The 25,883-nt window shown below is 46.7% G+C and overlaps 1 protein-coding gene across 4 annotated transcripts in view; it reads right to left on the bottom strand.

Annotated features, from left to right (window-relative positions):
* Nucleotides 1–25,883, bottom strand: part of MAP2K4 (mitogen-activated protein kinase kinase 4) — a 1,243,547-nt gene that overhangs the window by 435,287 nt on the left and 782,377 nt on the right. For all 4 annotated transcript variants that reach the window (XM_069654511.1, XM_069654508.1, XM_069654510.1 and 1 more), the window contains one exon: nucleotides 21,790–21,909. In XM_069654511.1, coding sequence (XP_069510612.1) covers nucleotides 21,790–21,909 — 120 coding nt within the window. The remainder of the gene's footprint in view (nucleotides 1–21,789; nucleotides 21,910–25,883) is intronic.

The raw sequence follows: 25,883 nt of genomic DNA, 5'->3' as shown, positions 1-25,883 counted from the left end.
AATGGAAAGCACTGCTAGGTAAAAACTTTTAATGGTTCCATTCTGAAGCCCCAGATTGGTTAAATTTAACAGATAAGAGCATCATAGGTGTTAACATAGAAATGGATCCACATTCTTAACCTTGCACCAGTTGCTGAACTAACTCCAACGGCAAAGGTACAAAGATTTAGTTGGAAGAAAGCAAAATCGCCATTACGTCATCCAGGAGGTCCCAATCCTTGTATCTCAGCCTTTCAGAAACCATGCGTGAAGGCTGAGTGTCTTGACCTCTGGATGGAGAACCCGACCTTTCTCTTGCAAGAGAAGATCCTCTCTTTCTGGAAGACATATTGGGGTACAGATGCACATGTCCAGAAGGTCCGGGTACTCCGTCCTCCTAGCTCAATCCGGGGCAATCAGGATCATGGATTTCCTGAACTTTCTCAACCTCCTGATCACATGAGGAATAACGGGCACTGGAGGAAACGCATACAGGAGTGGATGCTACCAGTCCACCATGAACGCGTCTCCTAGAGCTCCTCTTGGGTGAAAATTCCCTGGAGCACTACCGTTCACACTTCCGGTTGAAACTGGTCACAAACAGATCCACTTGAGGGGTTCCCCAAAGGGTGAAGATGTCTTGAAGGACTTCCTGAGCTATTTCCCAGTTGTGGGAGACTGCTATGCCTGCTCAGAGCGTCCGCCGCCGTGTTCTGCCCTCCGGCTAGGTGAACTGCTGACAGAGAGATTCCTTTTTGCATTGCCCAGAACCAGATCTGCATTGCCTCTCTGCACAGTGGTAGTGGTCCTACACCTTCTCTCTTGTTGAGGTAGTGCATGGCCACAGTGTTGTCCGTCATTATCAAACATTTTTTCCATGTACAGAGGGCAAGAAGGCCTTCAGTGCCAGTGGGATCCTCCTCAGCTCCAAAAGGTTGATATGTAGTTTGGACTTCGATGGAGACCCACGACCGTGGATTGTCAGATTGTTGGTGTAGGCTCCCCGCCCAGTGAGTGAGGCGTCCGTCATTACAGTTATCGCTGGCCATGGTTGCCAAAAATATTCTCCTTTGAGAATGTTGTCTTTGCAAGCCCACCACAGAAGGTTGTGAGCAACTTTGCTTGGAACTTGTAGTTGGTCCAGTATCTTGCCTGAAAACTGGGACCACTGAGTCCTGAGAGCCCATTGAAGGGATCCAATTCTCAAGCGGGCCTCTGGCATCAGGAAAATGCAGGATGCCATGAGACCGAGCTACCTCAGTAAAATTCGAAGGTCAAAGGATGCTGAGCATTCTGGAATTTGGTTACCATCTGCAGAATGTGTTGAGCTCTCACCTTAGGTGGCGAGGCTTCCCCGAGCAAGTATCCAGGACTGCTCCAAAAAAATTGTGTCTTTGGGATGGTATCATATGTGACTTCTTGTAATTGAGGGAGAAGCCCAGTCTGCGGGGCAAGTGGCAGGTGATACTGAGATGTTCCCGGGCTTGCTTGGGTGAACGAGCCCTGATCAGCCAATCGTCCAGGTAGGTGTAGACGTGAACCCCCCCCCCCTTCTCTGGAGAATCGCTGCCACCACCGCCATCAACTTGGTGAAAACCCTCAGGCGGAGGTCAGCCTGAAAGGCAGAAGTCGAAACAGATCACAAGAACCGCCAACCGCGAACCGCAGGTACTTTCTGTGCTTGAGATGGATTGGGACATGAAAGTAAGCATGCTGAATGTCCAATGATACCAACCAGTCATGGAGTGGAGAGCCTGAAGGATCTGAGAAAGGGTAACCATCTTGAACTTGTCCTTCTTGAGGAACTTGCTCAAGTTTCTCAAGATGGGTCTCAATCCTCCATACTTTTGGGAATTAGAAAGTAAGGGGAATACCAGCCCTTGTTCCTTCCCGCTACAGGTATATGTTCTATTGCACCTTTCTCTAACAGGGTCAAAATATCCTGCACAAGGAGCGGATCCGGAATTTTGACAGAGTTGTATACCGTTGGATGATCTTGCGGCCTTTTTTTTAAAAAGGAAAGCATTAACCTTGGGCCACTGTGTCCAGTGCCCGCGCATCTGAAGTAATGCCCTGCCATTCGTTCAGATCCTGAGAAAGTCTGCCTCCCACCAGGGTCTTGCGGGTCAAGGCCTCAGAGAGGCTTAGAGGCTGCTGCAGGAGCGGCTGAGGGTAAAGATACCGCTGCTGGGGCTGATTTAACACCTCTTCCTCGTCCATCACGAGGGAATCTTCTCTGGCCCCTCTGACTGGCTTGTCCTCTTCCTCTTCCGATTGAGGAGTAGAATCGAAAGGACTTACCCCCTCCAAGAAAATGAGCCTGAATAGGGTTGTGGAGGTTGTCTAATGGCGGCACTAAGGGATTTAGCCGCCGCCTTTGAGGTCTGCAGCTTCTCCAAACGCTCATCCGCCTTGCTGGCAAATAACCTCGAGCCGTCAAAGGGCATGTTGAGTAGTCTTGCCTGCACATCTGGTGCAAACCTCCACTTCCTCAACCACGCAATACTGCATAATACAGTTCTAGCAGCCATGGATCTGCTGATGCGGTCCACAGTATCCAAACCGGACTGGTAACATTCACTCATTGCCTCCTTACCATCTTTAATGATAGGCAGGAAGCCGTCTCTTTCTTCACCTTCCGGGATGTGTTCAGCAGCCATAGCAACACAATCCCACATGGTAAACGTAAATCAAGACAAGTGAAAGTCACATTAGTCGATTTCAAAGACATACTGCCCACCATAAAACCTTTCGTGCCCAGGCATCTACCCTTTTGTAAACCCTGTCAGGAGGGATGGATGGATAAGCCGACTGCCTGGTAGACGTAGCCGCCTGAACCACCAAGCTTTCAGGAGCGGGATGCTTGGTAAGATATTCCGGGACACTGCTGGAAGGTCTGTACTTCCTTGCAAAGTTTTTATTAAAACTGCAGTCGCAGTTTCCGGGGTCTTCCAATTAACAGACTTTTTTTCTGTAGTGTTATGTGGAATGGTAAAATCGAGTCCTTCTGAGGACCCTCGTCCAAGATGTCAGCCATATCTTGTTCGAATGACTGAGTAGGCCTACTCCGCCCCATAATTTCAATAACCTTCCCCATCTGCTTTCTGGACGACGCATCAGCATGCTCAGAGGGTTCAGGCCTGCCAAACTAATTCTGGCGAGGTATCCAAGCCACTAGCTGACTGGAGATTATCATAAACATCTCTTTGTCTGGATTTGTCAACAATTAGTTCCCCTGACACATTAGGTGTGCCAAACCGTAGACCAAAAGGTGGTGAATTGTCATCAGAGGGTTGGTCTTCTCATATATTGCTGACAGAGTTGTAAAATAGTCTCTTTTAGGTAAGGGTTTATAAACCTTGTCTTGTACTGTCAACCGCTTCGACAATGTTGAAGTAGTCGTCGAAGACGGCTGCGAAAACGGCGCCAGTATAGTCAGCGTCTAGTTCAATTTCAGTATCAACAGCTCTTACAGAGTCTGAAAAGATGTCAAAGTCTTCTAAGCCTTGTGCTTCTTCGCCGGAACCATAGTTGGACACAGCTCTCGACTCGTTGACACTCTCGACGATTTCTCATCGGACCGAGGACTTCGATGTGACGCAGACTTTAAGCTCGGCTTCGAAGATTTAGCCTTTGACTTCCCTTTGTCGTCCTTACTCTGAGCAACCGGGGCATGGCTCTTTGGCTTTTTTTTTGAGGGGGGGGGGGGTCAAGGCCACATTATCGTAAATTCGCATCATCTCACTACGAAATGTGCCCCACTTTGCAGGGGAATCGGATTTCGTAGGACACCCGATTGCCTCTGTGGAGGAATCACTAGAGGTCAAAGGTGACCTATGGCGTCTCTTCTTTGCCTTCTTAGAGGAAGTAGATGAAGAGTGTCGCGATCGACTCCTCGATCAAGACCTTTTTGATTTCTTGCATCGGGAAGAGTCTCTCGACTCACCAGTCTTCTCCCTCTTCGAAGGTGACTTCGACGCTAGCCTCCCCACCGCCGCCGCCAGTTTACCTCTACTCTCCTTAAGAGCCTTCTCGGTCATGACCTGACAGGATCCACAGTCGGCTGTACGGTGCGCAGAGCCCAGACACCACAGGCAGATGCGGTGGATCAGTATCGGTAATCAACATTTTTGACCCACAGCCCTGGCATTTTTTGAAACCCGACTTGGGCGTCGATGAAGTTCAAGACATTTTCTCCCGAAAATCTGTCAATGAAGCGTGCCGTAAGTCACTTGAAGCATTGGCTCGGAAAAACAGAACAGAAGCCAACGCGCTCCGCATGCGCCATTTATACTGAGCATGAGGACGACTGTCGAACGGAAGCCCTCGAGGGACATCGACTCGACTACACTGCATACAGCGCCCTATGTCGAGAATTTTATTTCCGAAGCAGCCAAGCTGAAGAGATATTTATCATTAGATGAGGAATACGTGGGAGGACAAAATCCATTTGAAATATGCTTTCACAATCTCACATGAACACTGTAACTATGGTGGTTTATACGGTTCACTCTAACAGAATTCAACTGCGATCGTCACTTGCTTTTGATTACATGTAAATTAATACCATAACTCTTATGTGGCATTAAGTATGTGAAAAAGTGTTTTCAAGATGTGTTTGCTTCAAACCAATTACCAAACCGGGGATTGGACCTTAAAGCTTTCGTTATCCACGTACACCCTCATATGAAGCCTGGTAAAACACTGGCTGGGGGTTTATCTGAAGGGAGGAACATGCCTTTTAGACAGCTTAGGTCAGAGCCTCACCTACTATTCACAAACGGTGAAATGTTTGTAAAAAGAAAAAAACAGTTGAACGGTTAGGCGCACATATCAGGTACAGGCAGCTCTGGGAACTCAGACATGCACGTCATCTTTCTACATAACGCTTGTCAAGGTTTTTCCAGGTAAAAGATTTTTTTTTTCCCCAGACACGCATAACTTATGCTATAATGACTTTATGAACAAGTAGTTTGTCATGATCCTATCAGGACGGACTGTTCCAAAGCACATCAAAATGCATATGCGTTATGTCAGAAATGTAATGCTATGCCGGCATGTCTCATTTTCTTCATGATACTGTTGGGTGTTGCTCTGGGAGGATAACTAGGATTAAATAGGTATACAAATTAACACAATCAAAAACACACACCAACACAATTGTGCACACATGCGCGTAACTGCAAACACACATTCTCATGATCTTTTCAGTTTCCTACTATTCAAGTACATTTTCTATTTTTAAAGAAATGAATGTACCGTTTTTGGCTCTAATCATGAAATGATTTTCTGATACACACATTTCTTCACTTAGATAGGCAGTATAGTTCACTTTGTCAACATCCGTTGTGCTGCACGTCAAGTTTCATAACAAGAGTATTTCAAAATATGATGCGACTCACCCTGTAGAACCAATTTTAAATTTATATTTTTTTCAGACACACACACCCACCCACACACACACGTTGTTGGATTGTATACTGACATGTACGCCGTGTAGAGTATTAAAAACAGAGGACTTGTTTATACACATGAACAGAGACAGAAGATCATGTTTTTTTAAATAAAAGTTAACAAAAGTAACACACACACACATACAAAGTGTGCGCTAAAGCATTTAGAGTCGGTTTCCGTCACCATTATGTCAATTCCAGATGTCACCCTTTGGCAACCATGCATCCGTGTCCTAACCTGATTGGGCGAGTTAAACTTTTTAGCATCAACAAATTGAGTATATAAGGGCTATGCCTGTTTGGCCACTCATTTTTTTCTGGAGTTCGCTGCCTGTCAACAGCCAGTATGGAACATGCAAATGGGGTTAGTGCATTGCTAAATCGGCATATGATTTACAATGTATTCAAAGCTTTTCTGGTACAGTGAATGTGTGCAGTATTGCCTGCTTTTTAAAAAAGAAACAACAATTTGCTAATTTGTAGGCCGTGGGTTGTTAACATCAAATGCAGCTAGCAGTTTTGAAAACGCCAACAGTGTTTCAGGGCTTTGAAGTCTATGATGTGCCCAGTTGTATCTCTCGGTTTAAACTAAGCACCGTTATTCAGAGCGCATTTTCCTCTTTTTGTTAAGCCAAATTCCATGTGTTTTGACAAGGAAAAAATTATGGCCAGTGGATTTTGTCAGAAGGCAATCTTATGTGGTACATGCGCTGGGGTTGATAATTATAAAGTATGCCTCATGTCAATGCTTCGCTCTATTTTATTTTAGAAGAAAACCCTGCAGGACTCATTGCTGCAATTGGACCCCTTTCCGAGCAAATTGCCATTGGATATCTTACGCCTGATGCTCGATTCTGTGCTATTATTAAAATGTGGTAACCCCAGCCCTGAACTTTCAAATGATAGGCCGTTCACAGTGAGCAGTGGAAACCAGTCTGCACAACACGTATGACCATCAAGGAGAAACAGCAGCAGTAGTGAGCCCTGACATCATTACAACTAAAGGTTACAACAATGGCTTAAAACCACATCAGCTCTAGTTCCTGCTTTGGTCCCACCTAATGATCAGCCAGACAGCTGTATAAGACTTTCGATGTTGTAAGTATGGCCCTAACATGATTATGTTATTTATTTTTGACAGGTTTGCGAAAATGAGACCGGCCCACAGGGAAGTACTCACATAGGAAAGTGCCATATTTACCCCCGAAATCGGATACACCAGTGCCAGTCGCACAAAAGCCACATCTAAAGATAAGCCACAAAGCTGGAAACAGCATAACGTCTCGTTAGGGATGGGTTTTATCTTTAGGTCAGCAGGACTATTGAAGAGAATCAATGATGTGGCTGAAGAAACAAATGACGCGAGATCCTGACTTTTTTTCGTTGCGTGTTTCTTTGCAGGGGCGAGAAAAGCTGAACATGAGGAACCCTAAAAACCCAAATTGCCACGTTTACAGATGCCTCCTAGATGTACAGTGAGTGGTAATATCAGGCTCATCAATACTGAGGGTGCCCGACTGTTTTACCAAGTAGCTCATGTATAGGGAACAGGATTATGACTACCCTTTTCTGGGCTAAATGTAACTATCACTTTAAACTCTGCCAAAGCTCGTAACATACCACAGTAGAGATCTCGTCATGACAAGGCTAACGTAGGGCATGTCACAGGGATGCCCAGTAATGCAGCTGATAATTCACTGATTCCACTACCCACACAAATAGCTCTTGAACTGGTTATCCCAATTCATTCAATTAATGCATGTCAGAATGGCCCTCTTTTGACCCGAACAGCCACGATCACACAGAAGGGAGCGATGTTGACGTCCAAACCATCATTTCTGTAACAAGCACTGATGGTGGCACTGTGGTTCAGAAACCCATAGTTGCATAGGTTGATGTCACTCCATTAATCACAGAGGGGACAACTGTTCTTCAGGACGATTTAAACAACTTTTTCTGACACTACACATGAGAATTTTGCTACAGGAGACGCCTGGGCGTACTCCAACATGGCTCCTCCCTCCGAGACGTGGAAATTAGCTGTCTGTAGCTGAAACAAAGGGAGGTTGAATCATCAATAGGGGTTCCCAAGGAGTAAGTACCAAGAAGAGGCGCTTGATGCAAATGGTGAACACAAACTATGGAGAATATAACCCCCAGCTGTGGTACATGGCATGCACGACGAGACCACACAATGCCGTTTACAAAAAATAATCCTCAAAACTACATTATTATAAATAGAGAAAGATAAACTCCATGAAAAAAGGTGCAACCCCTCAACTCCTCCTTCTTGGAGACTTCAACATCCACCTGGACGCTTCCTGTCCTTCCACTGGACTCTTTCTTGACCTCTACGAATCTCTCCTACTCTCTATTCTCCCCTCTGGCCCAACTCTCTCTGTAGGGCACACTCTGGATGTTCTGATCTCCTCTGACCTCCCCCTTTCAATCCCTCTCACCACTCACCACTCCTGGAGTGATTACTTTCTCCTATCCTCCCATCTCACCCTCTCTACCCCTCAGGCCAAGCCAACTCCAGCACTGCCACCTACCTTCTCGGTTATCCGACCCATGAAGTGTGTGTCAGTGGAGGGTTTTGCCACTACTCTCTCACCCCTAAGCCCCCCTTGGCTGACTCAACCCTGACACAGCCCTTTCCATGCTCCACTCTGTTATATCTGATACTCTTGATGTTCTTGCCCCTGTCATGAGGATCCGCTTGGAGCCCAAAGCCAAGTGCAACTTCTGGTACGACTCAGACCTCGTCACCCTCAAACGCATGTGCAGGGTGGCTGAGAGGAAATGGCGTGCTTCCGGTACATCCTCTGACAAACTGGCCTGCCGCCTGCTCCAAAGGCAATACCGGCTCTCACCAGCGAGTTGGTGGTAGATCTCTTTCCTCTGCTGGGGCCTCCCTCTGGAACTGCCTCTCTGAAACTTGAGGAGAATGATCTCCGGTTCCAGAAGCACCTCAAGACCTTCCTCTTTGCTTCTGCTTTCTCTCTCACTCTCTCCTGCTGATCTCCTGGCTGAATCTGAAACTGCACTGGTTACCTGGCTACCCTCTGATCTCGGGCCAAGGTCCCCTTCCCACCAGTTGCACATCTGCACTCCCCCTGGCAATCATTGCACTCAGGGACTGTTCTGTATCCCCTACAGCTCCGACCATCACTTGACACCTGATGTATGCACTTACCCTTGGTAAGCACATCCGCGTTGGCTTAACGAAGATGCAGGGACACGTTGGAATATAGTTTCTTCCCATACGCCTCCAAGATCTTCTCCTCCTTGCCTAGCAGCACCGCGGAGGAGGAAGCTGAGGACGACTGAGGCTTGGAGTATAGTGATGCCGCAGCGATCACTGAAGAGTGCGGCTGAGGGTGGGCTGATGGCAAGAGTGTATCCCCCTCCAATTGCCTGTACTTGGCTTCCAGGCGTCGATTGACTAGCTGGACCGAGTGGGGCTTGAGCCTGCCCTTCTTGGCCAAGGCGCCTACGTCCTTCTGCATCAGGATCCCTGTTCTTGCTGCGGGACGTAGCGTGAGGACTTCGGCGAGGACCCCCTGTGATGGTTGCTCGACCTCCAGTTGGGGAAGGCCCAAGTACTCTGCCAGCGCCGCAAGACATTCATGGAAGGCCTTGGCTGATGATGGTGTGTCGGGGTCCTCCTCCTCATCTGTGTTCACCTGAGGGTCCCGTTGGTCCGCCACCGGTGGAGGGGTGCTGGGAGCCGAGGGCTGGGGCGTGGAAACCGGAGCCTGGTACGGAACCGCCTGCACATTTGGTTGAGGGGCCGGAGCAGGTGGCGGAGGCTGAGCAGGGGCAAGGGGCGCCTGTACTGGGGCCTGTGGTGCCAGAGCCATTGGATGTAGCATATCCCTGATGGCGTCCCTGAGGATCACCCCCATCCGAGGAGATTTCATGAGTCCAAGGAGGGGGTGGTAGGCAATATTGAGGGGGTAGTGGGTGGCTGTTGGAGCCGGTGCATACCCTGCCACACGGACGCGGCAGGAAACCCTGCCCTGTGCAAATGAAGGGTAGGCAGTAGGCCACATACCTGGTTAACACCAGTCCCACCTTGACACACGTTCCTCCACCTGCTCCCTGCCTTGGTGCGGTATCGGGCGGATATCAGAAATGTCTGGCATGGTGGCCATTTTGTCGAGCTGCCTTCCACGTGCCTGTGTCGTGTTGCTTGGCTCACTGGGTCCATCCCTGTCCAGGACACTCTAGTGTGGATCATGAGGCCTACCCTGTTCCCTCAGCGGATTTTCCAGAAGAACGGCGTATAGGCGCGCCCTCGGACATGATGCCGGTATTAGGGCGTGGCCCCTCGGATGAAGACTCGGTAAAAGAACCTTCCGGCCCCTCAGCACTGTACCGTGCAGGAGAGTCCCTGGAAAGGAGCCTCCCTTGGGCGGTACGCTGGAAAAGAGTGGCCCTACCTAGGGCCCAGATCGATGATTGACAAAGTTGTTCAGTTCCTCTGGAGGCGATCTCTGGAAAAGCTCCCTCCACCTGACTAGTCTGTTCTTCAGAGACCTCGAAGAAAGCGCATTGCACGTGGTACAAGCTTGCCAGCCGTGGTCTAGCCCAAGGCAATGTAGGCAGAGGGCGTGGGGTTCTGAAGTTGGAAAGAGGCCGTAGCAGGATGGACACCTGCTAAACCCAGTAGAAGTCGACATGCTCCGGGGAGGAGCGTGACGCCTGAGGACCAAGTACCTGAATGATAAAAAGACAAAAAGACAGAAGAGAAGGAGCATCCGCGCATGGAATTACATGGCCGAAGCCAAATCCAGGAGCGCTGGTGAATTCGGTGGCGCCGTAGGGCGGAGTCAGGGCAGCGCATGCTCCCAGGGCCACACCCCTGTGCACCTCTAAATTTAAAGGGGAAGAAGATTTTTCTGGTGAAAAAAGTTCTGTCTCCCATCCCTCGCGAGGCACGGCCATGCAGTATTGGAGGAAAGCGGACGGGACGTAAGAGTAACTGAAAGGTCCCGAGTCAAACAATTTGAACCAAAACACCTAGATGCATAGTCAAACAATTGATCACAGCTGTCTATAAAAGCAATTCGTAGGGTCAGCATGGAAAGAGACTGGGCTGATAAATCACAATTTAGGCCCCAAGTTAAAGAGATCTGGAGCAACATTTAGGAAAGAATCTAAAAAGACCCTCAAGCTTACGAACTGCTTTATATCATCTGTACCGCACACTGCCATGGTAGCATTAACAACAAGAGACAGCAGTCTAAAATGGATGAAGAAGTGGGTAAGGGCCTGTATTTACAGCGCCCGTCAACCATTTCCGATGCGTTAAAAGATACAGGAGAATTGAAAACGTTGAAGAGTTCCATTTTGTGAATTTAAACAGGATAACATCGTCTTTCAGCGATTAATGCGGTAGGAAAGGGCCTCTTCGATTTATACGAGACATTTGCCCCAATGGTTTTGTACAGCTACGCTTCAGTGGAGGTAATCTAAACACCCCTCTTTTCACCAACCGCCATTCGAAAACGTTTTAGTTGCCAAGAGCTTTCTCAACCAAATTCAGGACATGTTACAGAGTAACGTTGATGTCCTCGATTACGGCACTCTAAGACTCACAGCCCGGATTGTTAAAATTAAAGGGGGGGCATTAATAAGATGCCGAAGCACTGATATTTAGCAAGAACATTGGAAATAATCAAATATTCCTGCTCAATTTCTCCAGAGAGATGGGTAATTTATGTCTGACCACTAGTGTACAGGGGCTTTCAGAATCCCAGTGACCCTCAGATGCCCTTTTACCAGCCCCTACGAGAACAGTACATGCTGTTCTAAACATACGGGTTAAAACTTTTGTGTCCTTTGCTGACATTGCAACTTTTGAAAATTATTTTGAACATTTGAGAGTGAGAGCCCTCAGAGGGATAACAGTGCATGTATATACATCATGAGAAACATTTATATGGCTTTCTCAACTTAAAAGGTTTTCTAGGTGCCAAATACGTCTATGGCTTTTGTAAGAAAGTTTATAATACTATTGTAGCATTTGTTGTCAATCGAGCAGTTGCAGGGAAAACCCTACAGAATGAGTTACGTGCATGCGTTGGGGTATTTTCTACAGATCCACAGTGTGCTTTGAAAGGCACATTCCGAATACAGCGGTCATGTAGGTTATTTGTGAAACCCACAGACTGTGCTGTATGTGGACACTGTGTCATGCCTCAACACGATTGTAAAGTATGTATATGTAACATTTGCGGTGTAGCAGTGATTGATGTAGCAACACACTGGTGTTGCATGGCCCACATAAAGCTACCTCTCAAAATTAATACATCGTCTTTGACAATTGATGCTATCAAGAAACTGGTGTTCATGTGCCCAACTACATTTATGCCTGGCATCTGTCAAACAACTGAAAGTTGCATAAACTATTTAATCAGCACTTTCATATACACCCCTTTTCGGGGCTATATTTTCATAGTGCACCATTCCAAAGGCTATGATGTGTACTTCGTCATGTAGCGGCTTACTAAGGAAAACATTTCGATATCCCTTTTAACGCAGGGCTGCAGGATCATGATGTGGACTGTGGTCCCTTTAAAAATCAGGTGTATTGATTTTTTTAAATTTTATGCCTAGGAGTTTGAGCATCCTACCGGAAGCTGTAGGTTTTGAAGGAGCCACAAGATAATTCCTCACTTTCTTAACAGCATGCAGCGCTAGGACTACCAGGGAGCATTGCCTGATAAACTATGGCATGGACTCTATGCCGGATGTAAAATCAGATTTGCTGAAATGGCACTCGGCCAACAGCACTGATATTGTTGAACTTTCAAAAGATGATATTTTCCTACTGTCAAAAGGATGTTAACATTCTGAGGCTGCCATTTACCATCTTTACGGGCGGTATCAAAGATGTGACTTTGCACGAAGGTTTTGTAACAAACCCCAACACTCTAGAGAAGATGCCATATGAAGATTTACTAGACCCCCAATAAATGGTCACATCAGTAGCCATGTGCAAGGCTATGTACCAGTACATGTTTTTCAGGTTCTCGGTTAATTCTTCAGGCTTTTTTTTTCCGCTGCATTTTAAGTTTTTGCTGAAAATTTCTTTTTTTTTTTTATTTGGGGCCCACCAACTCCCCCATTATCTATTCCCTATACACCACTCCACCCTACCCCTTACATGCCCCGCCACCCCCATATTTTTCTAAGATTGTTTTCGGTAAAATAATATTTTGGCAAAAAGTGCCACAAAAAATAAACGGGCGATGAATGAAAGTTGTACCGTTTTTCAAACATGAGACCACCGACATAATGCCTCTGGGTCTTTACCATGGTAAAGGGTTTGAAATTAAGATGTGTTGCGTCAGAGCTAAAACCAGCTACTGGGTGTCAGCTATAACCCAGTAGGCAGGAGCTACCAGTGGAAACTAGGCACGAAATCACTGCACACCACAAATCTAACATCCACATGAAATGCAAACTTTAACTTTCTTCCCCTAATATGTGATCCATTTTGTTTAAATGTGTTCTAGATGCATCCTAATTCTTCTTCATTGACATTCTCAAATACTAAAAAAAGTCACATAATGTGCAAGGCACCAGTTGGCCTGGGGAGCTTCTGGTTACTGTTGCTTTCAAGGCTCTCCAAGGTTAGAAGGAGGAGCTAAATAACTCGGAGCTCTCAGCAATTTCGAACCCTATGGTAATCTAAAACGTTATTCCACACCATCTGTAAAGGGGTGAATGTACACAGTGGAAAGTGAGGTTATCTTGATACAAACGGTCTTGAAGAGCAGCAGTGAGTGTAAGGTGGGCTTGTATGGTTATGATGCAACTGACAGTGACCCACTGCCTTAGAGATCAATATCTGCTTTTATGACGGCTGCCCACCGTGCTACCCTGAAAAGGATTGAACCCCTGCCCCCCAAACAAAAACAACCCACGGACATCTGTACTGTACAACTATGATAAAATATACTTATTTGGAAGGCCTTGGTATAACGGTATGTACATATTGTGAACACAAGTGGGTGTCCATACTCAAATCTGGTTCCATGAGTACATCAAACAACATCCTTTTCCACAGCCTCTGGACCCACCAGAGGCCTTTTATGCTTGGCGCACCAACACAGTCACATTGTACCACAAAGCTGCTGGCGATGAAATAATATATTATTATGACCTCACAAGTCTGTATCCTTTTGTGAACAAAACAACAAAATACCCCATAGGTCATCCTCAAATCCTCTACAACGATTTAAAAGACATTGACCAGTAATTTGGTATAGTGAAATTCTGGCCCTTTACATCGAGGCAGATTTGCTACCTAGTTCTACTGGTGCACACAGATGTAAAATTACTTTCTCCACTATGTCACCCGTAGAGAGAGTAAGTAAACATGTCATTATTATAACACTTGTCCGGAAGACGTGGCAATCAAGAAAGCTTGAAATGAAGCCAATTTCCAAGTTTTTTCCTCCCTTCATCACTCCTTCTCTTCTTCCTCGACACAGGCTAAGGTAAATGACTTTCATTTCCTCATTCAGTCACAGTCTTCTCCTCCTAGATTCTTATTTTCTACTCCAAATAAACCTTTAGCTCCAACTATTTAATCCCTCATTACACCCTACTCATGATTGTAATGATTTTGCAAATAACCTCTTATCTTAAGTACAGATTAGATCTTCATCAGGTCATTCTATGTTTTCTTCTGAAACTGGCGTCTCTGTGGTTGTAAATGTGATCACTCCTTTCTCTTCATTCGCCTCAGTTTCAGATAGTGATGTCTTATCCATCATTGCTTCTTAGATCTCACCCATCTGATCCATTTCCAGCTTATTCAATTAAAGTAGTTCTTCATTTGTTTGCTCTTTTCTTGAGCACTCTCTTCAATATGTCACTCTTTTTCATCTTCCCTTAAAATTGCTACTTCTATTCCTTTACAGAAAAAACCTTCATTAAAGGTTACTGAATTAGCAAACATCCGTCCCATTTCACTTTTGCCTTATAGATTCAAGATTCTAGAGTGCATTGCTGGATTCTCAATTTACTTCTCATCTAAATCTTCATCAACATCTTCTTTCACAGCAATCTCTATTTCGACCAGGCCATTACAAAGGACCTGCTCTTCTCTCTGCTTCTAATTATATTTTACATATCCGCCATTTAAAACCATCTTCTATACTGATTCTTTTAAGATTTTAGTGTCACCTTTGATGCAGTAGATCACCCTATGTTGCTGTCTGCATGATCTTCACTGGTTATTTTGGGAATGGCTCTTTAATGGTTTTCTTCTGATCTTTCTTGGCGATCCTTTGTGGCGTCTTGGAAAAATTAATCTTTCTTTGCCCCTTTGGTGTACCCTGGGGATCTATTCTTGGTCTTCATGTTACTCTTTATACTTCACCTTTAGCTTCTTTGTTCTCGTTTCATGGTTTCCAGGCAAATCTGTATGCCGACTATACCCACATTTTCCTTTCTTTTGCTTCTTTTGATGAGACTATCCATCAACATCCGTCTGCTTTCCTTCTGTACATTAGGCCTCTTGGAGAAAAAAATAAAAACCTTTCAACGTCATCAGGGAGTTGGTGTTACTTTGAAGCCATCTGAGACATACACCTTCCTTGGATTATTGAGCCCTTACAGACTAACACATTACCCAAATGTTGAGCCTGCTTCCAGCTGTATGTTATTTCTCATGGCCATCCAAGAGAGATATTGGAGTTGGGCCAGAACATTCACAGCAACCACACCACCTCCCACAGTATTTAGTAATGATCCATGTTTCTCTCAATTTACCAGTAAAACAGCGGGCCTTGCTATCAGACTGGACAGCAGCAGCAGCTTGTCACGGTACATCAAGGAGTACTGTAGAATTTTACGTTGACTTTTCTTCTGTCATCTTGCACCACTATGCTAAAGTCAGGGAAGAATGACATTAGACAGCTATCATGACGTAATGTGCTTTTATCTCTGGTGGTACATATCTGACCTGGCAGTATAGAATCTGGCTGAGCGTGGAGAGAGGAGGGCAACCAGGCACAATGTGCAGGCGAAACATTCTGTGCCCATGTGTGCCCGCTCTACCATAAGGTGAGCAGATGGGGCGTTATCCAATACCTCAAGAAGCAAGCACTCCAGCAACACCTCCGTGTCTGGATATGTTCAGAAAAGCCCAGAATGCAGAGGTTGTTCCCCCTGTGAGCACCTCTCCATACGTTTGTTCTAAACCAGGACAACAAACAGCATTGCCGCCTGCTCCAAGGGCAATACAGACTATCCATCTGCTCAAAGAAGAGGGCCTATATTCAAGCCCAACTCTCTGTGGCTACTAACAACACAGCTGAACTTTTCAACAACTGCAAGGAACTTTCCAACCCTACTGCTGTCTCCACCTCTTCTTCTGTAACTTTAACTTTCAGTACCCACTGAGATGAGTATGATTCTTTCCTTCGTTACTCTCGGTATCCCTCGCGGGTCACACGCATTCCCAGTTACCTTTAGCTCTCATGGTTAGCGTCAACGGGCCTCGTTCAGGATGGGATCCACTCCTCCGTTTGTCGGGTTGGCTTCTCGACTCTCAGTTACCTTCCCTTCTCAGTTGTTCATGCTTTGTGCTGTAGTTGTGTAAGAGGTCTGTGTTGATATTGGACTTCCCAGTGCACCAACTCTCAGTCACCCAGCCACTGCAGATTCTTGTTGCTCGTCTAATAGTTACATCCTTCAATTTCTCTTGCTTTGGGTTTCCCACCTGGCTTGGAAACTCTGCATCCTGGTCTCCTTCAGCTTTCCTCGCACAGCTTACTTGAAACTCTCAGGCTTCTCTCCACTGTGCCTTGAGAGCCATTCCCAAGCAGCCTTTCAACCTTGGACGTTGTGCGTCCACAGCTCCTTCAGCCCAGCTCGAACAGCCGGGTTGAACTTCCCTGTCTCGTTACCCAGAACCTTTGGCTCTTTTCAAGACACGATCAAGGGGTTTCCCTGTTCGATTGCCAAAGTCCTTCTCTGTCACCTTCTTGATATGTATTTCTCCAGTAATCCTCCTCGTTCCAGTACTAAATATGAGTTTTCTTCTTCAGACATCAGTACAGCATCAGAATGACAGTAACAGATTTTCACTGAATTGTTCTATGTCTCTTCTGAGGATGCCATAGCAGGAGTATTTGGGCTTATATGGCTTAGGAAGTTATTGATGAGATGTTCTGCGAGGAGGTTTCCAGGAACAAGGCTTAGGGAATCCTTTTCCAGCACGGGAGTCCTAGTCCCCATGGGGGGAGGCTCTCCAGATGATGTCCTGCTTGCCTCTACCCCTAGGGAGGGTATTGCGTAGCGGGATCACCTCCCTAACCTCACAGGGAAAGTCTCCACCTGGGGAGAAATGACAATCCCACAATTCGTCACAACATGCAGCTCCTGAACCCCAGAAACCTGGGCATAAATATGGGGGATAAAATAAGAAATGTTGAAGCACCCCGACACCTTCTCCCAGTCTGCAGGGAGTAAAGGACTGTAGGTTGGGGTGGAGCCGACAAAAGGGATGTGCTAAACAGAGCTGTAGCGGCATATGCGCCCTGCCACATTTTCAAAACGTTTTCAAATAAATCTATGCTTTGCAAAAAGCTCTCGTGTCATCCAAGAAGAAAGGCATTACCCATAATATGGCTGAAAGTGAATAGGAGGTAGGATAATATGCTGGTAGGATAATATTCTGCAACTCAAATCACCCCTCCAGAATCCACCCTTTTTAGCGCATTAGATATACTGTGCTAACCTTTCCCACGTTTCCCAGTTAATTCAAAATTGGCAATTTTCTTACATTGGGAAAAAGTGATTTTTTTTTTGCAGAGACTGCAAACGGAAGCCTTGTAGAAAAATGTGAAGTTAAGGTATTGTGAGGTGGTGAAAGGGGGAGACTGACACACAAGAGGCATGCTTTTGGGAAAAGACTTATTTTGTACAAAAAGAAACCTACCTAACCCTAACTCTAAGAGGGGGGGTTCCCTGCCTCAAATAAAACTAAGGAAATGTCTAACTAAAAATAAAGTCCACTATCCTGTGTCACAATCCTATCTCTAACCCTCACACTTATAACAGAACTAAAATGGGTTTGTCTCTTCAGGGTACAGAAGAATGACCACACCCCAGTGGTCGAAGTGTACGAAAAGAAGTAGTGGAACTATGTTACCTACTGGCCTGCACCCACTCCCCGCAAACCCCATCACCACATCCCCTCCCACACACAATACACAACCCCAACCACTTGCACCTGCTGTTTAAGGGAACGTTTGGTGCAGTGCAAGTTTCAACTTTTTCCTACACTTATTTTAAAGCAAAACCATTCCGGAATGGTTTTTTAAAAAAAAATAAAAGTATAGGAGCTGTAAAAGGTAATTTTAAAGAGGAGCACCGCTCCCGACCGCTCCCTTCGACCACTGCCCCACCCCCTTCCTTCTGGACGATATGGTTTACAAAATAAATGGAATCTCTCCCTTTCTCAGGCTTCGGTTGGCAGTCTACTGTGGTTGGGGGAATGTCTTCCTTTCCCAGGCCTTTCTTGGCAAGTCAATGTGGTTGGGGGAATATCTCCCTTCCTGATGACTTTCTCAGGCTCCTCTTGGTGATTCACTATGGTTGGGAGAATGTAAGGGATCATTTGTATTTCTGTGCTAATTCCCTTCATCCTTAGAGACCCCCAACTCTTTTTCTGGACTTTATAATTTTAATCCTGGAGTGAGTGAAACCTTTTTTTCACTCTCTCAGGTGTGTTGACCTGATTTGGGTTATGTGTTTCCACTGTTTTTGTAGTATGACAAACCCCATAGGCATCTACTTCTTGTATGGTGACACACATCACCTTCAGTGCAGTGTCAGAGAAATCCTTTTGATTTCTCATACGGTTTTGATACCTTTTCTTGTGAGAACTATGGTTCCCAAGAATTGTAAAGTGAAATTGACTTTTGTAGGTCCAGCACACACCATCCTATGTGGAGTGCTGGGGGGGTGACCTAGTAGCCCATTATCCAACACTCGCATGTACGATTTTTTTATGTTACCTTCACTACTTTAAATGGCTGGTGGCAGTGGTTTAATTTTCCTACCATTGTGCTTTTCTACCGCAGGCTGAACCCTCAGCTGCCATTTTCTGTTTGTGAAGTCTTTCTTGGGTTTTACTCTGCACGCCAAGCCAGCTTTGAGCCCTTTGTTCGTTTTTGCCTTTGGCAGGCTTTAGTCCCGAAACCCGCCTCTGGCTCCAGTGTGTCTGGAAGGGCAGGAAGTGAGGGAGGTTCCCGAAACTCCCCTGTCTATCGTCTCTAGGAATGCATGAATGAAACCACTCTTGATTGGCTGGATGGCTGTCCTTCTAGGACAGCCACCCTGCTGTGGGATTGACAGTCTAGGCTGTGCATGAATGGGAGAAACATGCTTAAAAGGCGAGGGTTTTGGGACTAGAGGCAGAGTTGACCACTGGGAAAAACACCAGACGAAGAAACCGTGAACGAAGCTTGCTGCATCCTCCTGGAACTTTGAATTGCCTGGTGAAGCCCTGCTGCTGTGCATAAACTCTTTTCTCTGATCGACAAGAGAAGCTCCAGAAGGGACGACTTCTTCCCTTGGGTTAGTGGGACCAACTAACCCAGAGACAAACTCCGCTGGACCATCTTCCCCGATTGGCTGTACTTCTTCGCTGCTGCAAGAACCGAGTGCCAGGGGTTGTGAAATCTGTAGTCGAGTGCAACGTATGCAATCCAGCCAGAAGCTCCAGGAGCCTTCTAAGGACACTCTAGAAGCATGACTCAAGGAGTAAAGAAAGCCCAACCGGTATCCAATATCCATGGTGGTGCCTTTTACTGCGTGCTGAAACCGCAAAGTGCTGCTGATCCGAAAAGTGCACCTAGCTGCCGACGACCTCCAAATTGATGCCGCAGCAGTCCTCCAGATGTCTTTCCTCATATCCCCACGACTGAGGCTCAGGAACCTGGGATCTGCAACGCTGCAACAGGAAAGAATCCAGCTGGACCACTCTTCTTCAAACCTGAAATACTGTTCAGACTTGGGGTAATTAAGTGTCTTTAGCTTTGCTCTTCTCAGTTGAGGCTTGCAGTGGCTACCTTTGTTAGATTAGATTTAAACCCTGCTTTCCACAAGTGTAACAGCTTGTGACCCTACAAGTGATTTCTACAAAACTCTCTAACTTTGTGCAAGACTTTTATTAACTACAAAGTGTCTCATCTCCATAGACTGTGCTCCAATTGACTTTGGCTGTCCTGGGTCCCTGAAGACTCTTCTAGTCCATTGACTGATATTTTCTGTCCCTCAGAGGTGATAACTTGTTTGTAGACTGTTATTGCTGGGAAAGGTTTTGTCTAGAATTCTTTGGAAGATGTAAGTATACTCACATGCCTGAGAACCGGTTTAACATTTTTCCTTCCTTTAACCTTTCTTTTCTGCAACCTCAGAATCTGCAAAGTGTACTAGTGATATATAAATGCCATTACTGTCTTTGTGAATGAAGTCACCTCGGAAGTGTGTAAAAAGCATCTCTAAAGAGTATGCACTAAACATATGCTGATTCTGGAAAAGTATTTTAAAGTATATTTGATTGTTACATATCTTGCCCTTTTTAAAGAACACTTATTTAAAAACTGATAAATTAATAACTATTTGTAAATGAAACCTGGAGTATAATTGTTACTTGGCTACTTGTATTTGCGAATTTCATTGCTACAGCTCACATTTACCCCTCTTGAGATAGGCCTGGCTGCTCAGTCACACCAACACCTTGAGTAGTACAGCACTATACCAAAAGGTGGGTTACCTAATACCAAGTAGACATTGTGTAGTCTCACACAGTGTTACTACATCAATTCTTGCCTAACAGGGAATATCTACCGTCCCCACAACTTTCTCAGGCTTCCCTAGGCAGTTCACTGAACAGCCCCCTGGTTGCACTCTCCTGCAAGTGGCCATCTTTCTGATGTGTGGGTCCCATACCCCTTCATGTGCTGGTTCTTGATTGTTCACTAGGCAACCCGGGTGTACTCTCCTGCCTGGTGTACTCTCCTTCTCAAATGTGGGTCCCACATCCCTTTTTCTATTTCTCATATACAGGTCCTGGACCCCTCCAGACTGGCTTAAGTGGCGGTCCCAGACCCCTTGTATTGGTTTCTTTAATGTGGGGGTCCCAGACCCCTTCATACCTGCATATGTAGTGGTCCCAGACCCCTTCGCATTGGCTTCTCAATTGCAGGCCCTTGACCCCCCCCCCTTTATAATGGTTTCTGAAGTGTCCCAGAGGTCCCCAGACAGCCTCTGTACCTTCTCTCGGGGCTCCGTTCGTCTTCCTCTAGCTCTTCTCTTCCGTTTCCTGTTGTCACGCTGGTTTACCCTGCTCTGCCACTCTACTGTGGAGCCGCACAGCGTGTACCTGGCCGTCGACATCGTCTAGCGCTCTTCTGTACCAGGGCCTTCCTGTCTTGCTCGTTTTCGGCACGTCGCACTTCGGCAAAGCAGGTAGGGTCTCCGGAACTCTCCCCATCTCGTCCTGGTGGGCAGCTGAAGTCTCAGCTCTTCCTGATGCAGGCAAGGACCTCCGCTCGCTGGTGCCTCTGAGGAGGGATTGACAACAAAGTTAGTCCCTCTTCCATCTTTAAGCCACTTGTGACTGGATAACTAGACCATTCATTCTGGTTTTTTGAGAGGGTGGTTAGTACTCAGTGAATCTTCTTGTCACAGTGCTTTGAGGAGATGGCTCAGTGGAGTTAGTCCTGATCTGCCTCGTCTCAGTACTTAGGGAGGACAGGTCAGTGGAGGTAGCCCTACTCCTCCTAATCCCAGTAGTAATATCACTGCTATAACCGTTTACATAGAGGAACCTCTGGGTTCAGGGGAAGGCAAAGAAGATGAGAACAGAAAAGGTGGGTGAATGTGTGGTGTAGCGTGGTGGCTCCTGATGTCCTCCCTGTTTCCAAAAGGGGGAATCACCGCCCATGTGATCCAACCGCTGAGTACCAACCCCAGGGGGACTATCGGGTAGCAGCCTCATCACCCTGGCCTTACGGAAAGGGACTCCCCTGCAGGTAACAGGGACGACATCATGAGATGCCGATTAAGCCAACAACAAAATGAATTAGATGTACTTGTTATTGCAGTTGTACATCCAGCAAATACAAGACAGATAAAAAAAAAGTGAATCAGCAAAAAATGTGGAATGAAAGGGATTTGCCAAACATGAGGACATTAAATTCACTCTTTTCTGATTAACCTATATTATATTTTAGTATCGGTGCCAGATAACAAATAAGCAAACAGAAATGTGTACCAGTCAGAACAGGTTTAAATGGAAAATGGAAAAAAGAAAACTTACAGCTAAAGTGATTTTTCCTAAAATCTCCTCTGGAATAACGTCATCTATTTTACCATATACAAATTTGTAAAATTTGTCGAATGAGGTAGACATGAGTTCCATACAGATCCAACAGTCACCCTAAAAGATACAAGAAAATGTTTTAAGCATGTCTGCTTGCACCACATTAGAATCAACAAAACATTCAATAACATGATCAACACAGTAGATTACCATTACCCAGTTGTTACAATGTATAATATAATTTAACGATAAATAATAACCTGTTGTCAAAATAACCAAAACAAATCATTACTGTAATATTGTATTCTTCTGCATTAGTTAAAAATTAAAGTTACTCACCATAGTGACTAGAGTTATCATAGTCCATAGTCTTCTTTCCTCCATCCTTGTGGACGTCCAACATGGGGACGGTACCAGAACCTTTGGCAGCAAAAAATTGAGCTTCCTCTTTAAGTTTAGTGTAGAGCGTGCGGCGGTGCCCCGCACTCCGACGCCTCACCTTAGACCCCTTTTAACACATCAGACACGTAGATACCTGGCTACTCTTTACTCTTAGTACATATTAGCCATTGGCATACTAGCAGGTGAAGGCAGGTAGGATGTATGGAGGAAAGGGGACTGTGGACTATGAGTATGCTAGTCACTACGGTGAGTAACTTTAATTACTCATACGTCCCGTCCCATTTCTCCATCCTTGTTGGTGATTCCACCGAACAAGAACATAGGGTGGAGCTGTGATAAACTGCCTCATATCTAGGACGAAGCAAAAAGATTCTTCAGAACCGCCTTACCAAACTCTACATCGTGTCTAGAGCTAGTGTCCATTGAGTAGTCCTTACTGAAGGCAGACGGGGTGGCCCAAGTAGCCGCCTTGCCGATGAAATCCCAAGAAGCATGTCTCTGAAACGCGACAGCAATGGCCTTAGCTCTGACATCATGGGCATGAATCCCCTCCGGAACAGGTTTTCCCATGGCCGTGTAACTCCTCCGAAATGGCCTGAACAATCCAACGGATGGAAGCCTTGGAAGCCTGAGAGCCTTGGGAGGAGCCCCCAAAAGTCAAAAACAATGCCTCGAACTTCCTGAAAGCTTCTGTCCAAGAGAGATAAAACTTGAGGACCCTCTCTTGAGGTCCAAGGAATGTAGGGCCCTCTCTGCCTCTGACTGGGGGTTTGGGAAGAACACCGGCAGGCATATCTCTTGATTCAGATGAAATGGAGAGCCCACCTTGGGCAATAGGTTTGGGGGAGTGCGCAAGATGACCTTGTTGTGAAACGTGGTAAAGGGCTTGTACGAAGACAACACCTGCAGCTCACTCACCCTTCGCCCAGAAGTGAGAGCCACCAGTAGAACCGTTTTTAGTTTCGATAGGCCATCAGCTCGAAAGGCATGCGCTGCAAAGCTGCAAGAACCACATTGAGGTCCCATACAGGGTGCGGCCTATGCACCAGAGGAAAAAGCCTAGACAACCCCTTAAGCCCATCTTCAGGGGAATTCTTGTAAGTCCCAATGGCTGCCAAGTAAGTGAAGACTCAACACCAAGCAAGGTGTGTTGCAAAAGCCAGTATGTCATCCAGAGGACAGGACAGATGACATGGTCCAGACCCTTGTCACAAGCCCAATGGTAGAACCTAGTCCATTTGCTCTTATACTGGGACCGAGTCAAGGGCCGCCTGGCCTGCTCAATGATGTCCCAGTTGTCATCTGAAAATTGAGAATTCTGAAGCCCCAGCTGGTCAGGAACCAGGCTGCCAGGGCCAAGTCAGGATGTTCCACTGCCCCGCCCTGCTGCATCAAGAAGCCCCTATTGGAGATCGGAAAGGTGGACGGAGCCCTGTGAGCAAAACTGCAGCAGATCTTAAAACTAGGGTCTCGAAGGCCAGTGGGGGGCAATCAGGATGAGGCTGCAACTCACTGAAGCCCGGAACATGCTGAGGGTCGGTTGGAGCAGAGGGGTGGGTGGGAGTGCATACCCGACGCTGGAACAGGGGTATCAAGGAGTCGGTGTGCAACTCCCACTCATAAGAGTTGAACCCCAAGTGGCTCAGTTGGTCCACTTCTGCATTGCGGTCGGAGGTGGACTGCTGAAATCTACATTTCCTCGGTCTGGGCCCATTCTCATACTGATACCGCCTCCATGCAGAGCAGGGGGGGGGCAATAGGTGCTACCCTGCTTGTTCAGGTAAAACATTGTAGTAGAATTGTCCCTGACAAACGCCTTGAGGGCCAGGCACACTGCCCTGTACTCTAGCAGATTCATATGCAGGAGAACTTTCGTCCTGGACCATGAGCCATTAAATCACTAAGCCCTCCAGAGTAGCTCCCCAGCCCGAAAGAGAGGAGTCTGTCGTCACCACCAGGGTAGGCTCCGATTGGGTGAAGGGGGCTCCCAATGAAACATTGCAATCCATCAACCACCAGCAAAGATAAGGCAGAGATAAGGCAGTAGGAGCCGTGGTATTGTGATCCTGTCTGACTGAGACACTGTCTCCTGGTCCCAATTGGCCGCCAGGTGGAGCTGGAGGCACCTCATCTTGAGGCGAGAGTGCTGTACAGTGAGCACGCAGGAGGCCATCAGGCCCAGAATTTGCTGGAACCACCATGCCAAGGTGGTCGAGTTGGCCAGAAAGTGCCCCACCGCCTAGCGGAGGGTCAGGAGCCTCTCGGGTGTAGGAAACACCCGCTGAACGGTAGTGTTCCAACTCACCCCTAGGAAGACCAGTTCCTGAGATGGGCACAACTGTGACTTGCTCTGGTTGAGGGAGAACCCCAGCTGATGAAGGATATCCGCCAATCTCTGGGAGGAGTGCAAGACACACTTGGGTGACCCCACCCTCACCAGCCAGTCATCCAAATAAGGGTAGAGATAATGGTCCTCCAAGCAGAGAAGGCCACCACTGCGTTGATCAACTTCTTGAAGACAGGAGGGGCTGAGTTAAGGCCAAAGTGCAGCACCTTGTACTGAAAGTCGTACGACATAATCGTGAACCGCAGAAACTTCAGATGCGGTTGGTAGATTGGTACATGCAGGTATGCATCCTTGAGGTCCAGGGAACACATCCAGTCCTCTGCACACAGAAACTCAACTATGTGCCCGGGAGTAAAAATCTTGAAGCCTTCCAACGGTAAAGACAGATTTAGAAACGACAGGTCCAGGACAACCATCAGGCCAGCCTGATTGTTCTTGGGTACTGCAAAAATCCTGGAATAGTACCCCGAGCACCTGTCTGAAAGAGGAACTGGTTGTATCGCCTGCATCTCCAAGAGCGAAAGGACCTCCCATAAAAGAGCTGAGGACCTGATCTGACGAAGAGGAGGAGAGGATGGTAGAGGGAAAGGAAGACTGAAGCCTGTGGAGACTACAGATGTTTGTTGAAAAGATGTTTTCAGGTTTCCCGGAAAAGAGGCAAACGGCCCCCCACAGGTGAGCTGTGTTCCCTGACCTCGACGTCACTGCTTCTTGACATCGGAGAAAGGGGAGCAGAAAAATCCACACAAAGTTCTTTGCTGCTTCCTTCTGTTGTCGCTTGGCAGTTTGAGTGGAGGTTTTCTTCTTTGTCAACTCGTCATAGGTTGACGAATGAAAAAGGTCCACGCCCTCGAAGGGCATATCCAGGATACGCTCCTGCACGTCAGATGAAAACTTAGTGGCATGCATCCACGCTGTCCTTCTCATATTGACACCAGGGCCCTATGCTGGCTGTGTCAATGTGGGACTCCGAAGACTCCATAAAGTCCTAAAGTCCTGCGCAATGGCCTGAGCATCTGCCAGACCAGCCTTGAAGGAGGCTTGCTTGTCCGAAGGGAGTTAGGGCAGAAATTCCCTGAGCTACCGCCAGAGCTTCTGGTTAGCTGCAGCCAAGAGGGCGTCAGCGTTGGCTTGCTGCAGATGCAGACCTAAGATGGAATAGCAGCGCTTTCCCAAAGATTCACAGACCTTGTCCTGCTAGGAACTGAAGACCCTCCGCATATGGAAACTAATGCACAATCACCATATACTAGTGATACGACAGGCACAAGGTTGGATTTTCCAAGTACCATGGTTTATTGCAAAAATATGCTCAGTTGGCGGACTGGGGTCTAACGTCTCA

Source organism: Ambystoma mexicanum, chromosome 3q, assembly GCF_040938575.1.
Source record: "Ambystoma mexicanum isolate Mex_15411 chromosome 3q, UKY_AmexF1_1, whole genome shotgun sequence".
Classification (NCBI taxonomy): Eukaryota; Metazoa; Chordata; class Amphibia; order Caudata; family Ambystomatidae; genus Ambystoma; species Ambystoma mexicanum.
Note: the sequence above shows the minus strand (reverse complement) of the source record. Positions and strands in the feature narration are given on the sequence as shown.